Source organism: Homalodisca vitripennis, chromosome 1 (assembly GCF_021130785.1).
Source record: "Homalodisca vitripennis isolate AUS2020 chromosome 1, UT_GWSS_2.1, whole genome shotgun sequence".
Lineage (NCBI taxonomy): Eukaryota > Metazoa > Arthropoda > Insecta > Hemiptera > Cicadellidae > Homalodisca > Homalodisca vitripennis.
The window spans coordinates 34735577-34752713 of record NC_060207.1 but is presented as its reverse complement, the minus strand read 5'-3'; the positions used below and the strand labels follow the sequence as shown (position 1 = coordinate 34752713).

Genomic DNA, 17137 nt, shown 5'->3' with positions numbered 1-17137 from the left:
CCTGTGAGCGAGCGGCTCTCCTTTTTGTATGTGAGTTTCCTCGGCATTAACACGGCTTCTCTCTATTATATACCACATCGAACAAAACAGAATAATAGGCCACTTATATTTTGCTATTTTAATCTATTTTACAGAACAATTTAGTATTTCTCCCAACTTTTTTTAGGTTTTCCTAGGGTTTACACGCACTTGTGATTAGGTTATCATAAGACACCCACATACCTACTAACCTTACATTTATCGTCATATTTAACTTTACCGTTACATTCTTGAAATATTTCCGACCTCGTCTGTGGAGAGAGATCTACATATCAACCGATGTTTAATAAAACCGAAAACTGAAAATGGCTCTACACCGAGGCGCGCATATATATTCACGTATGTACAAATTGTATTATCGTTTTTGTCGTCTGTTGAACACTATTTTCGCTTATTCCATACAAATATTCTACAAATATAAAATAGAAATTGAAATTCCATCCACACAATTTCTTTAATCGGTATCATATTATACTTTTTCTCCTTAATTTTCTACTTAATTTTAATTTTAGCTTTATCCTTATTTAGACTGTCCTCACTTATTTCATATTATAAAAAATTTTCCTATTAAATGAACAACTTACAATTTTGTGTGCTCAGCTTTGCTACGTTGTGGGAATGACCTAGCTACAATAAAACGTACCCTCTTTTACCGTTCGCTGCGTAAGAAATTTTAAAATAATTTTCTGGGTCAGAAAAAAAAGATACCAATACTTTAATAGGCAAAACGGCGGCATTCGCATAAATTTTAAATACTGAAGTTTGTCGGAAAACACGTAAGTCCCTTTGGTAAAAATTTCCGGAAGTGGAGAGAGGATGAGCATTTGGGAGAGAAAAGTAATATCGTACACGGAGATAAGCGCTCTCCAGCAGTAAAAACATGACATTTAAAAATGTCTCCGTATAAATTTTGAAATAAACTGTAATCTTATTAATTTTATCACAAGCCGAAGTTTAAGGAGTGTAAATTTACTTATTGCGAGGGTTGTAGAAAACGGGGTGGAATCTGCGGGCCGATAAGGTCGTGATTAATGCGCAACGCTTAGCCGCCCGCGCCCGGGGTGCGCGGGCGCCGTGGCCCCTCTGATGTTCAACAATTACCTAGACTAAAAGGCCCGTATGCTTCTGCCTGCTCCTCATTCCACTTCACTGTGTTAGCGGTTTTTTAATAGCCTCACCCACATTCACTGACTACTTGTTAATAAACACTACAGAGATATGCACGAAATATATCATAGATATGGGTTGTTTCTTATTATAAACACATCTTCATATTTAATAAACGATTTCATTATTTATATGGATATCACCTTTCCATAACATAATATGGAATTCTGGATCATACTTTTTTATTCAGGAAGGACCACTAGTGTTAAGAACTAAAGACCGGGAATAGACAGTCCTTATTGTTATTACAACTGTGTTGTGTGTGTATAGATCTATACCTCGCCCAGATTAAATTATGTATTAAATACTTACTATAGTTATTTCATTAAGGCCCAAAAAAAAAAAATTTTTTTTATTTTGTCAATCTATTTCTTCAAATAATATTTCTAATTCTATCGTAATATTGAATGTCTATTTTCACCAAAAAGGGTACTTTTTTTTGTTATTACTTTTTTCCCCCAATTAAAAATCTTTCCACTGAGTTAATAAAAAATCAAAGGAGCCTATTTTTTTACCTTAATTTCTTGAATAACAATTTATTACTATGTTCCTCCATGTGATTTTAAAAATTCTATATTACTATAGTATCTTATCACTTATTTGTTCTTCCACGCGATTTTTATTTTCATTCTTATAGGTTTATTAAGTGCATCTACTCCTTTTTCGACCTTAAATGATTTCCATAAAAATTGTCAAACAGTCACAGTTGCTTCATAAACGGTTATTATAAGATTGGCGATAAAACTGTAGAATGGAACTTCACGTTGGGTATCACAATGCTGTCAAATTCTATCAGAACTGGACTGGAAACTGTTCACTCCTGCACTAGCGGGATCTAGACAATAATATGGTGAAGCTTGTATCTATATTTGAACAGGGGTAGATTCCCAGTGTGACTATCTCCGTCCCCGATATCTAGGTTCCCACCCTACATAACATTCCTGCTTCCAAGTGGTGTTGGGCTCGGTTATTATTTATAAATCAGTGGCGTTCAATAGAATTAACTTGGTATAGCAGTTTTTTAGTATATAAAGTGCAACTTCATAGTTAGCAATGTAGCTGACAGTTTGAATTAGAATTAAAATTGCAAAAATAAAAAAATTAAAAAACCCCCCCCCCCCCCCCCCTTTAAGTTCCCCTTAAAAATATTCCTAATTCATTTAGAACTCATAAATTGATGAAAATTTACAAAATGAATATAAATAATTATTCATATTGACATCAAACATATTTCCTACTTTAATGCCATTAAAATATCAAATTGTAAATAGTAAAATTTTTAAGGGAATAACTGGTCGTGTTGAATTCCAAGAAGTTTTCTCGACTAGCAATCTCTCAATGATAAGAGAAAAAAATATATAATGATACTTTTCACTGTTATAGCGCTTAATTCACCGTTAATTATAATAACAGGAACAATAACATTATATATATATATATTATATATATATATAGTTTATATTTATAAATTTGTATAAGTGGCAATAGCCTAATTTAATTTCAATAAACATTGAAATCAACAAAAAGTACTTTCCCTCCGCCGGGACTGCTCGAAAACCTCCGGATCTCTCACTTGCCGGGTGAATGTGCTAACCATTACAGCACAGAGCCACTTACTTTTTTACGATATTCAATTATTCTGTATTTGGGCTGTTTTGTATGATATATATAATATATATATATATATATTATATTATATTTTATTTTTATTTATTTATTTTATATTTAAAGTACCACATTTTATTATAAAATAATAATAGGCAGATTTAACCTTGTACAAAATATATATATATATATATATATAGTATATATATATATATATATAAATATCATATATAGTTATAATATAGTGTGGTTGTAAGTTCGTGAAATCATAGAAATTTCACCACAATGTCATGTTCACTGTGGTGAAAGGACACCCTATTTATATTCAGTATTCACGTGACTATAAAGATTGTATCGGTACAAATATTGTGTCTTACAAAGGGAGAAGGGCCAGCGACAAGCAAGAAACGAGAGGAGGAGAGCAGTCGACGCCCGACAATGGAGTGACGGCGGACAGGAGACATGCGTCAGCATATTGTGCGGGGTTCCGGCTCGGACCCAGCGGCAGGTAACGGCGCAATAATGGATGTTCAATATCCTCGTATGATTTGAATACGACCGAGGGAGAGATAGCGAGTAGTCAAGGCTCGGATCAGGAGAGGGGGGTAGGGGATTAATAGATGTGGCGTTTTCAAATTCAGCCAGATAAAACGTTCTCTGGGGGATGAGAAAAATGAAACGAGGCGCAAGGGAGGAGAGCGAGAGGGTAGAATCGTCTCCATAGCAACGGATAGAAGAAGAAGAATGCGATTGGTTCAGAGAAAAAAAAAAATATGAATAAAAGCGTGGAGTGGGGTAGTTTGGCGCTAGAATCTCTTCCCGCGTTTTTCTCCGGTGCAGATTTTTCCCTTCCCCGGAACGACAGTGTTATGCCGGCTGGCCATAGATCAAAAGTTTTTAGTCTAATTTATTGCTCAGAGTTCGGGACCTTGCGGGAAATTCACGATGTATTTTTTCAGCCCTCTGAAAAAACAAACCCTTACACGGGGACGTGATTTCATGTCGGAATATAAGAATGACTTTTGTGCGGTAGGCTTGCGCCCACCCTCCTGTATTCCTGACTGGATAAGCTAGATTTATATTTCCGACCCTCTGTAAAAAAGCTCGCCGAGTACAACTCTCGCCTAACGTTGTATTCTTTTTTATTGTAAATATTTTTATCATTAAACGGTGCCCGGTTAAAGAATAGGCCCGTTTTGTTTGCTCTGAGCGGGACGAAAATACCTACAATGGGGTCGGGCCGTATATCTGTAGCGCGCGGAATTAGTTTTTGTGTCCGGCGTGTTCCGCCGATAAGGGAGAGGTCTTCGGTTATCAGCGACACGGCCTGGGATAAAGTGCAGCTGCCCGCCTGTCGGTTACCTGTGCTGGGCTGTCAATGGTTTCGACATGTATCCCGCCTTATCACGCGGATTACACGCTGTAGTATAATACCCCTGCCACTGCGGCTGTGGTGAGCGGCACATCAACGTTTAAACTTCATTGAAAAACCGTACTGAACTTACAGATCTATTCTTACCACCATTCTGATAGTGTCATTTGTAAAACAATAAATAAAAAATATTGGTTAATCCTTGATAATCGCTCGTAAATAGTTCATGAAAATAGTAACATTAGTTTTGTTACTAGTTAATTTAGGTTATCCCCTTTGAAGGTTTGAATAGTAATTTTATTCTCTCTGGAAGTTTGTATGGCGGAGTTTCCCTTTAAATTAAAATTTGACCTTATTTTCAAAACAGCTGCTGTGAGTCGTTTTCATAAAAAGAACAAAACATTTCTCTTTGGTGTTCCTTATCTGACAATCAAAAAGTTCTCTAAGCTAGAAATCACTTGGGGGGGTGGGGGGGGGGGGGGGTGGGGGGGGGGGGGGGTGGGGGGGGGGGGGGGTGGGGGGGGGGGGGGGTGGGGGGGGGGGGGGGTGGGGGGGGGGGAGCATTAACGTTGCAATTTTTGTTTATAAAGAAGTTTGCACAGTAATAATATACACTGATAAATGACTGATTACTCATTGCTTTTCATCTACTATTTTGAGGTAACACCACAAACCTATCGAGTCCTGATGGCTGACAAATGTTATAAAACAAGTTTTATGTAGATTACACATCTATGAAAAAAATTATAAAATTGCACGGAACAATGTGAAATTTGTCTACAAAGTTTTTCTTAATGATTTCATTTTCTTATTCTTTTTCTTCTTAAACATTTACATATTCCTCGCCACCAAACTTAAACTTTAACGAAGGGGAAAAAGGAAATACTTAGGACAGGACGGTGAATTATAAAATGCAAATTAATTAATGCTGAAAGGTTATTAATGACGTTGCTACTCGTATGGAAAAGTCTACCGCCACAGAAATAAGAAGATAAATCCGATATCTATATTTAAGAATTATTACAAATCTAGTATTTAAGAAAACCTAAATGTTTTACGACTTGTAGGTAGATTTAATAAGAATTTGTTTGAGCACACCTACATATTTTTTAATGTAATTATTTTGCCATTTATTGTTTCATTGTTTTACAGAAACTGTTCATTTTTTAAAGCACAATTAACAACTTTTTCAAAACGATTTATGTATAACAGCACAGCCTCCAACATCATTGTTTTCAAAAGTTGCCCCTTTTTAAAAAATTGTCTTAACCATCCACCCAAAAACAATAAAATGGAAATGGGGCCCGTTGGAAAATAAGATATGATTTGGATTTTGCGTACAAAGCTATTGCATTGCTGCCATTCTATTTCCACAATAAGAGGTACGAAAATTTCCCAAAACGTTACCCACAAAAATAGATTCCCAAATTATTGCTAGCTAACTGCATTCAATGTGGCTTGAGGTGAACGCCAGAACGTATAATACGCTAGCCGAGCAGTAATCCAACAGGAAGAATGTTCTTATTTGTGGACCCTTTGTAATGTCTAAAGGGCAAAGATTCTATGTTGACACTGAACGATTAATTCGTACACGCAACCAAAGTAGTTTTGTATCACAAACAACTCCTTGAAATTGATGTCCCTGAGTTTAATAAAAAACACTATAGTTATCACTTTGGAACAGTTTGGGAGTTTATTATTTATCAATAATGTAGAAAGAGATGTGTAAACTAAAAATTGTAATACTAGTTATATTGCAAAAACTAATCTTTACATAACTCATAAGCGAAGTTTAAACAATGTACTTTGGGCATAAAGCACTGAACCAAACAGTTTATTGGCTACAACCCAGGCCTTAGCGATGATATGGTCCCCTTCTATAATACTTTTATCTTTCAGCAAAAAGTTAAAGCCAATCTCATCCTAACATGTTTTAAATCATGAACAACTTTTGAGGGATCTAAATGTTAAAATTTTGTTTCCAAAATTATTATCGTGGAAGTTTTTTTAACCCTAATATTTTACTGTTTCCGCTTAACGCCCCTTCGCTATTTTGCGATAGAAAAGTAACATAATTTTCTGTAACTTTTATCTTGAGATATTAACGACTTAAAACGGAGTGCGGATTGTTTCGGACATGAATAAAATGGGCATTAGTTCTATTAAGTCTTAATAGAACAATGCCCAACTTACCTTATTAGTTAGAACTTAGAACTTATGAGTTTTTTAAGTTAGTTTGCTATTAAGCCTTCTTTCTCTACAACTAAATCTCAAAATCATTAAGCTTTGTGTTCGATATGTCGTAACTGATTGGATTAATAATAAAAAATTAATACCAATCATCGATACAACAGATAATGAATCCTTAAAAAGTAAAAATTTATGGTTGCCTGTAAAGTCGGTTTTACGGGCGAAGATGTTACGTGACAAAACGTCTTTTTTTCTCCGGTAGAATATTTATTGATATGAATATTATTAAATTGCACAATAGTGAACAAGTGCGCGAGTGAATGAAAATAAGAATTGCACAAATTTTTAATAACTATAGAAATTATATTTTGTTATTTACTAAAACATTGTACATAATTTGAAATTAATTAAAATTATGTTATTGCTAAATGGTAAAGTTGAATAAAACATCTTACTAAAATTAGGAATTTGAAATTCTTGCTAAACATAGTTTAAATTCTAACTCCGCGCGTGGTGATTGGGTCGTTATTAGTTCGTTTGTTTTTGGGTCGCACTGTTATGACGAGGTTAAAGGTTATAAATTTGTTATTTTAAATGTTTGACTAGCAATACGGGCGCTGTTTCTTCTCAATCGACTGAATTACGATTGATTGCAGAGTGATTTAAACTAATAATTTACTTAAACACTATCAACATTTGTCAATAGTTATGACATATACCTATAAACTCAGTTTTCACTCAACTTTTGTGTCAATCTAACAATATGAATCAATCAATCATAGTTTACGGTAATGAAATATTCAGTGTACAATTATTTACCTTTATTGTTGTAGTTTGTTGTAGAATGACGAATCTAAGCACTCCAACATTTTATCACGAATAAACATAGTTATCTGCTTTTATCCCGTGCGCCGACCCACAGTTTATCTGCTTTCTCCCTGCGGATCCCGTACGGCGGACTCAGCTGGACGGGCATCAGTAACGTTACCGGGCGTTACACTTTTTCATGAGTGACTCCAAACCGCAACCTAATTTAAGACGTTGTTCACGTCAAAAACATTCGAAGTGATATATAGAAGAATCTGACTAGGTTTTTACGGATATTTGGCCATTAGTTACATATTTTTAAAAATCGACTACTTTAAGAATGAAGAAAATAATAATAAAGTTTATTGGTAAAAAAAACACTATACCTGATTTACAATCTAAATGACAGTGTATTGAGGTTTTTTGTTCATAACCTACATTAAAATTAACTGCATCTAAATTTCATAAACCTTATTATGTTTTAGTGATAAGGCAACTAATTACCTTACGGATTGCTAAACATTGCATAACGATCACAATCTGGGATGTTGAATTCCTTATGACTTTGGGAAACACTATCACGACTACGGGATATTGATAGATATTTAGCATGACTTTCCTGTAACTGTATGCTCCACAAATATGCTTCCAAATATTTGTATTTTTCAATAGTATATCACCTTATTATGTTGAAATTGTACGTGGTTTTTCTGAATGGAAATGTCATCAAAATTGGATAAAGTTAGGTGTGTGAAATGTTTGGTGAACTCTTTCACTTGATTCTAACATTTTAGGATTTTATTTTTAGTACATTTTCTATCATTTATAAATAGAAATATCGAATGTAGCATCTGATCCAACTTCTTTAGAATCGGTTACTGCTGAAGTCTTTATAAAGATCTTAAAAATGAGACATATCCCATAACGCTATGATCAAGGATAAGGCGTAGAAGTGTGTAACTTTTAATATTGCTGTCATGGATGTTTTATAACCTGCAGGCATCGACTACAGTTCATTAATTAAGACGTTTTTGCTCTCGCTGCACATCGTAACTCAATGAAAAAATCACACGGATAGGGTTACGGCCTTGTTTGATAAGGAATGTTTGTCGATACAGTTTTATAATTGTTAAAAAACATATACGGGAAAACAATAATAACAGAATAAAAAATCATGGGAAGAACACAGGACCTACAAAACTGATTTTAGTTCACCAAATGGGAATAGGGAACAAATTACTTGACCATGGACAATTTCCGCAGCTCCAATGCATATCTTGTTCTACCTAATGATTCATAGAACTTCTGGCTACGGTACTGCCAAATAGTTGGATCTAAGTGCAACAATTAGTGATGAAAGGCAGAGATTAAAAATATTAAATTTAACTGCAAGGAATAGTGGCACTGCATTGCAACTTTTAATATGTAAAAATGTGTCATTCTGATTATCGGCACATAGTAAAGATTACGATTATATTATACAGCCGAACATTGACCATGACCAAACCGACCAACTCTTCTATCAAGGCAATTGTGTTTTATACTGTGTAAAACTGATTGATAACTAGAATGATGATTGGATAACATAAATGTTTCTTACTTGAATCTGTTTTTCAAGTGCGTGTCTAAGATTATAAATCCACCACTCCGCCCGATTTTTACACACTTGTGAAAACCTTTATAGATGTTAAAACAGTTTTTGTGAGATGGATTGTTTCCTGAGTTGGCCAACTATGAGTTTCTCGAAAGTTTCAAATAGTCCCCCCCCAAACTCCCCAATCCGGGAATAGCAATTAAATGTTTCGCACATTGAGTGAGCCCCAGGGGTGGAGCGCGCAAACCAACAGCTAGGGTTGATTAAACCAGCAAGGGGTGGCTCTCCCCCCTCCCCCCACCAAGCCCACCCTGGTCCTCCACTGAGCAAGCGAAAGAAATACTTTTAAATTTAGTCCCGAGTATAGTTGAATAAGAGAAATCCGTTCTTTCGGTTGGAATCGAGCATTCAGCAATGCTATAGCACGCCTAAATAACTTCCTCCTCTTCTCTCCCCCGCCTCACTTCGACTCGTATGTTTACGATTGAAGTACGCGATTTCATGAAAATATATCAGGATCTAAATAAGACAAATTAATTGGTAATAATTATTGAATCGTATCGAAGGAAATGCTTATCAATATGCCGTACATTTCAAGTCTTAGATTAGTGCTATATAATTAAAAGAGAAAAATTCCAGATGAAGTTGTAATGTTTTAGAAGGTGAAGCTTGATGAGGTTAACAGATAATTTCAAAGGAAGTATGGGAGGCTTTTCTTAAACTCACCTCACATGCAGGAATGAAAAATGTTGAAGTGCACTCATTGACCCACAAGAAATCGACAATCTACCATTGATGTTATAAGCCACTAATGTGTATATATATGGTATCTAAAAAACTGGGCTCAAAAGCGGAGGAGACTATATACAAAATGGAAAGTAAATTTTCACCCCTGGACACAACTCTTCTGATTTGTAGACTGCTTCCTGATCTGAGACAATACTGTGTTACCAAGTAAACTTAGTACAACAGATGTCAACTGTAATCTTCCAACGTTTGTAAACTGGAGAAAATTCCTGACTTCTGTAAGGGATAGTTGTAAAGAAATTATTGTAATTAGAAGCATTCAAATTCCTGTACTGAATTAAATTACGAATATCGTAATCAAAGATTGTTTTCAAACTCATCTAGATACATACTGAAGTCCGAATATACAGAGGTGAATGGCTAAAGTCTGAATATGGAATAATATAATAGGCTATATATCTATATATATATATATATATAAAATAACGTCCCACAAATTAATACCACATAACGTAATGAAACCAACCTTGTGGCGACTATTAATTTTTGCCATAACTAAACTGAAAACTTTGGATGTAGACAGTACTTCACTTGTTTTGACTACGATGTGGGGAGAGCTACATATGAAATGATTTGCAATATTTCAAATATAAAGGGCCCTGGAAATTGTGTTATATTTTAATTTATGTCCCTTCGTTAGAAAAATAGAACATTGTAATCGCTACTTCAACAAAGGAAGAATTTTGTGACATGGAGCGTTTATTAGCCTTAAATTTTTTAAATTGGATGATACTATGTGCGGAATTAATTATTTTCTTATAGGACAATAAATGTACTATAAACCGTACAGTTTTCCTCTGTTTATATGCCTTTTTTGCAAAGCAGGGATAGTGGAAGTTGAGCTCATATACATAATAGATTATTAACAGTATCACAAAAACCAATTACAAGCTTTGAGCTAGTAGGTCCGGACTAAATCATCCTTTTGAAATCGAGTTGCACATTGTATTCTACAAATGAAGACTTTTAAAATGAGGATTAATTTTATGTAGGATTACATTTGAAAATTTAAAGACTTCCTGCATAGACTGTACTCCCTTTGTGGTAAAAACAAATGAAATACATAAAAATGTTCGATACGATGCAAATACATTGCTGCAAAGTTTAATTATAATTGTGCCAACTACCAAATCTTGCCTAAATGTTTTTAGTCTACTTAAGTTTGTCATTTGTTACTTTTCTCCAAGACTGCTAAACCTGAACAGTGTATTAAAGCTCTATTAGTCGCCAAGCCTGGTGGGAGGGAGCGAATAAAATAGCGATTCTCACAGTGGACAATAGTTGTGCCATTGTGATATGAATGTGTGGCGGTGTAAATGTAGCAAGTGTGACACTGCGTAATGATGTAGAGTCAGGGGTGTAGAGCGGGGGTGAGCGGGGGTGAGGGGTCGAAGGCAGGAGGAGGGCAGTCGACTGAAAGCGATATCCTGGGAATTAACTGGCCGAGGGTTGACTCTTTGAATGCCCGTCGCTGTAAAACAATGTGGACACGGCGGCGGGGCACATATGCTGAGCTGCTCTCGCTATTGCGGTCACATACAAATCACACCCCTAGCTATCCGGTTACAGCTCTCCTCGCTTCGGCGTCCGCCAGCTCGCGTTGTCTAGTCATTTGTAGCAAGGGTGTGATTGAGACATTATTGTGGATCAGGTCGTAAATCGAAAATTTGATCGTGATAAATTGTCTTGCTTCATCGTTTTGCCTTTTGCCCCAAAAACCATTCCATACCGAAGAACTGTACTTCTGTTTTCACGATTATTGCATCTTGTTTGTATTATAATAGGCTACATTTACTGTAACAATATTACTCTTTATTACTCGACTGGTCTTCTTAAAATTGGGCTTTTGTATGTCTGTCTGTCCTTCCGTGCGATAACTGTTGAAAGGGCCCTGAAACGACCGAGAAACTTGGTACATCGGTCCTCTTGGTCGTCTATTGATTATGGGGTCAACAGCTCAAAATTAAAGGAAACAAATTAATTACAACTTTTTACGCTTGTCTAATGATGGCAACTCGAAAATTACGAAGTAAACCAATTTGCAAACAAACTGAGTAAAATTAAATGACATATTGTCATATTAGGATGAATTTGTTCGCTGGTTTCATTGGTCCAAATATCGTTTCGATCTGTGGGGTTCTTCCGTTTTGTTAGGTTATTAAACAGACTTCATGGAGTTTCGTAGTCTTAAAGAATACATTATAACAAAACACAAATTGTATTTATTTTTAATTAAGAAATTCTATCTACATATTATATTTTTGTCACACTCTAGTGTTTACGCACTATAGTTGAGAGAAAGAGCATATATTGATGACTGATCATCAGAATTGCAACGTTGCCAACCAAGTTGCTAAGCAAAACTACTCGTTTTGTTTATTCTGTTTTATTTATAACTATCCGTCTTTATTAACTTAACTTTATTATTCTGAATTATTCTAAAGGCTTTTACTATTCAAAGACATGCAGCAGCGGTGCTTGTCTAATGTCATATACTTACAGACTTTACTAAAATATTGTAGTGTAGCTAGTTTGTTTACCCAATACAGCAGCATAAACTGGGATGTTCGTTTTGCACCGTTTTGCTTACTGTAAAACCACTAAGGATGAATTTAAAAACTGGAGTAAAAGTTATTTCTCAATAGGATAGGAGCAGATCAGATGCCATAGAAAAGATAAACTCCTGGACAAAATTAACGCAGGACAAAATAATTTTCTTTTATTACTTATAAAAATACCTTATTTGTCTCATATTGTTACTCAGGATTCTTAGCTTGATAAAGGAGATATTGTGGCCAGTTGTTATCCTTATCTAATGTAATTATCTTATCTTAATGATTACAGAATTCCAATAGTGTGTTATGTGGACATGTACAACCTTGCTCTTTTCCATAATGTGACTCACTGAAAATGTTTATCAGGGTAATGACATTTCTCCTCTCAGTCTGCGCCTGAGTTTACTTTGTGGTGGAAGTGCAACAGCAGTATGCCTCGATTCTTGACACCGAGAGAAGCGGCTAGAATAAGGTTTTTTGTACAGCAGGGGCGTTCGTATAGAGAAGTTGCTGCTTTGTTTGGCATACACAACACAACTGTTATGAGAGTGGTTCAGCGGTTTCAAGAAACCAGGAGCGACAATAGGAGGCGAGGCCAGGGCCGTCCTCGGGCTACAAGCGAAGCTGACGACCGTTTTGTAAGGCTAAACGCATTTAAGAAATCGTACTTCAACAAGTACAGAGCTGCAAGCAATGTTAAGAAACAACTCAAAATGTCCAAGTTATAAGTAGAACTATACGCCGACGTCTCCATGAAGGCACATTGAGCAGCAGAAGACCTGCCAGAGGCCCACTTCTCACCAGAAGGCATCGAGTAATGAGATTACGGTTTGCTCAAAAATCATGTCAATTGGACTGTGGAGGATTGGAAGGCAGTCCTCTTCACTGATGAAACAAGAGTCAGTCTGAGGTCTCCGGATGGACGAGAGCGTGTATGGAGAAGGCGTAGAGAACGTTTCGCTCAGGCCTGTTTCTCACCTCAGGTACCTTTTGGGGGTGGTTCTGTTATGTTTTGGGGAGGAATTAATTATGAGGCGTGTACAGAGTTAGTAACAATATCTAGACCAGCTCTAAATGCTCCTAGGTATGTAGAGACTATACTACAAGAACATGTTGTACCTTTTGCACCTTTCGTTGGCCCTCAGTTTGTGCTGAATGCACGATAACGCCAGACCACACAGTGCCGCAGCAGTGACAGACTACTTAAGAGAGGTTGGTATCACTACCCTGGAGTGGCCACCAAGAATCCCTGATTTAAACCCAATAGAGCACTTTAAAAAAAACGAACACGTGCTAGAAATCCACCTCCAGCAAACCTTGCAGAGCTGGAAACGTGCTGTAAAAGAGGAGTGGCAGGGGAAAGCTATTGAAGATATCCAGCACCTCAGTGAAGGTATGCCTAGGACGCTCCTGGCAGTGATTCAAGCAAGAGGGGGTAATACCCGTTTACTAAATAAGGGGAAATTAACTAAAGTGGAATAATTATAATTTGTGTTAAATTACGTAAGTAGTTAAATGGATAAATTAATTCATATTAAATTATAATTTTTTATTCATTAAATCTTGACATAACTAAACATACACAGATTTTATTGAGTTTTCCTTGTCTTTTTCTCTTAAATATATTTTTTACAGCATGGTTAGAGAGAGATTTATTAATAACTTAGAAAATGAATTTAATAAGTGCTGCGATAATTTTGTCCAGGAGTGTATCTTGGCCACTTGTAAGATTTGTTTTCTGTTCAAGTTTGGAAAATCCGACATATACCGAGTAAATCTCACGTGAAGTGAAATGTTCTTAAAGATAACTTGGCCACTTGTAGCATCGTTTTCCTGTTCAAGTTTTAGAGGTTCCTACATACATCGAGTAAATCTCACGTGAAATTTAAAATCGGAAGTGTTAGGTGGGGGGGGGGGGGTGGGGGGGGGGGGGGGTGGGGGGGGGGGGGGGTGGGGGGGGGGGGGGGTGGGGGGGGGGGGGGGTGGGGGGGGGGGGGGGTGGGGGGTCAGATAAAAAACTATCTAATTTTAACAATATGAAGTTCACATTATTATCATAATACATAATTATCATATTAATAGTAAATTATTATATTATTATTGTTAATATAAAATGTAATGTGATTGTAATGGAATATACAGGTGAGTATCCTCAGTCTCCTGGACGACCCCAAGTTCGAGCATTTCAAACCTGTAATGGATGCTTTACATTGAGGGACATTTTGCTGCTGCTTTAGTGTACAAGTGAGTGGTAACAATGCTTTGTCAATAATAATTGTAAAACAAAAATATTTATTTGTTTTAAAAGTTTGTTATTGATGATTTGAAAGGACACAAGAAATTATGGACATTTGCCATTTTAGGTGTTACAACAACAGAAACACGTTTTGGAAATGGGTATCTGCTCTCTTTTTTTGGTGTAAAATCTTAAAATATAAAATTAAGCATGCAAAAAGGTTAACAACTAAATCACATGGTAATAGACATACTAAGTCAAAGTTACAACATACTTGTTCATCAAATAAAAATTATTTACTGCCAGCAGTGTTAAGTCTTTAGGCTGTGAGTGATAATTATGTTGCTATTTTTCTATTTCTATATAAATATTGTTAAACGTGACTTCCATATATTAATACTGTAGTGTGTGAGTAGATATGAATATGCCGGTTCTAGACCACTTTTGGGACACACAGAAAATCAAGGGAAAATACTGTTTAAAAAGGACAATAAACGAATCTGTAAAAATCAAAAACAGTAAGGGGTTCCTAGACCACTTTTGGGACACACAGAAAATCAAGGGAAAAATACTGTTTAAAGGACAATAAACGAATCTGTAAAAATCAAACAGTAAGGGGTTCCTAGACCACTTTTGGGACAGACAGAAAATCAATGTAAAATACTGTCCATTGAACCATAAACAAATCTAATAAAATCTAACAGGAAAGCACGAATGTTAAATAATAACCGAATCTTTAGCTGTTTTACTGTTCAAATGTTTGCTTTCTACATTTATAAGCTGTTTTTAATGAAAAAATCAAAAAAATCTTAATAAAAAATCTTTACTCTACAAAGTTAATTGTAACACAGTCTTTATCTTTAATAGTCTTCTTTCCAGTAACAATCAAGTGTAATTTTTCATTTTTGTTTAATTCTTTAATCTTTTTCTCATCCAAAACAGTCAAAAATCTGTTCGGCAAGTGTACTTTACAATCTTCCAACTCGGCAATTATTGTAAACCCCGAATTTATCTTTCATTTTCCTCCAAATTCAAGATTCTATATCTCTTTTTTTCTTCCAATTCCACTAATTTCTTATATTCTTTGAATCTTAGTTCACCAACCTTATTCAACTCTTGTAACAGCGCTGCCATTTATTATAGAAAAATCTTTTAACTAAATTTAGTTAAAAGATTTTTTCTATAACAAAATAGAACAATCTGAAAACATTTGACCAGAAATTGTGCTGATTTGTGTCAAAAATCACTACTTCTCAAAATTTAATTTTACAAATTTTTGCTCTTTAAAATAGAACAATCTGAAAAACATTTGACCAGAAATTGTGCTGATTTGTGTCAAGTTGTCACAAAAATCAGCACTTCTCAAAATTTTAGTTTACAAATTTTTGCTCTTTTAAATATGGAGCGGAAAAAGATAGAGTGCCCATACTGCAAAAAAGGACATTTTTGAACATCACTATACTCGTCATTACAATTCGAAAAAATCATTTGAAGAACAAAGAAATTTATAATAAAGAATTGAATTATTTAAGACAATGGGCTAAGGAGAATCAGATCGATGGTCACGAGAAGATGTACAATATAGAAAAATTGCGTGAATTAAAGAAAAACTTTAAGGAAGATAAAAAAGATCTCAATCTATTTAATGATGAAAAAATTCAATCAATCGCTGAAAAATTGTCCTTAGAAAACAAACGATAAAACTAAGTCTGAAATGATCGAAGAAATTGACAAAACTCTTAACGAAAAACCTAAAAATATCATTGATGTAGAAGTTTTATCCTCAATACACGGTCTTTTCAAGCAATACATTTTAACGAATTTAAACGATAAGTTCATGTCAATTTACAAATATCTATCAATTATGAGGCCAGAGATTCATTAAAAGTTTAATCGAAAAATTTCAAGAAACCGGTTTAAAAATTATGAAGGGCTATCTCTCTTTAGAATGCGAATACGAACGAACTTTAGTGAATGGTGAACCGCAAACATGTCTAATGTATTTTACTATCAAAGCAGACGAAATCTTTGACGTAAACGACTTTATTACTAAGCAATTTAATAAATTAACACATCGAGAACAAACGAATAATCCAAATAAAGGTTCCGGATGGACATTTAAAAGTTGTAAACAACTAGTTTTGAGCCTTAATAAACATGAATTTATGAACGCAGGATCATATATCGATTTACCAAAGGAAATCAAAGATAAAAAAGCTTGTGTAAATATCAAAAATAAAGATGATTATTGCTTTATTTACTCTATCCGATGCGCTATTGAAAAACCCGAGACTCATGTTGACAGAGCAAAACAATACGAAAAATTCGTGAACGATGAGATATTTTCTGGATTCGACTATCCTATGTCTTTAAAAGATATACAATTATTTGAAAAACGAAGCAGCAAAGCAAAGTACAAGTATCCGAAAATGTCTGTAAATGTCTATACTTTTGATGAAAAACTACACATAGTACCGTTGCAAATTTCAGAAGTTTATGACGCCAAGTTAGAAGTTGATTTATTGTATGTTAAACAAGATGATAAATCCCATTATGTTTTGATAACAGATTTAAGTAGATTAGCGAGTTCACAGACATCAAAAAATGCTCACAAGACGTTCTTGTGTCGAAGATGTTTAAGCCATTTCTACAAATTATAGTGCTTTATCAGATCATTTAGAAATTTGTAAGCAACATGAAGTTTGCAAGCCAATTATGCCGTTTCCGGGTCAAACAACTAAATTTACCAATTACCAAAAGAAATT

At 35.1% G+C, this 17137-nt stretch overlaps 1 protein-coding gene across 1 annotated transcript in view; it reads left to right on the top strand.

Moving 5' to 3' along the window:
- The window catches only part of LOC124357964 (dedicator of cytokinesis protein 3-like), an 82615-nt gene that overhangs the window by 18896 nt on the left and 46582 nt on the right, over positions 1 to 17137 (top strand). The window contains 3 exon segments of the mRNA XM_046810174.1: positions 3193 to 3319; positions 14279 to 14341; positions 14343 to 14380. Coding sequence (XP_046666130.1) covers positions 3193 to 3319; positions 14279 to 14341; positions 14343 to 14380 — 228 coding nt within the window.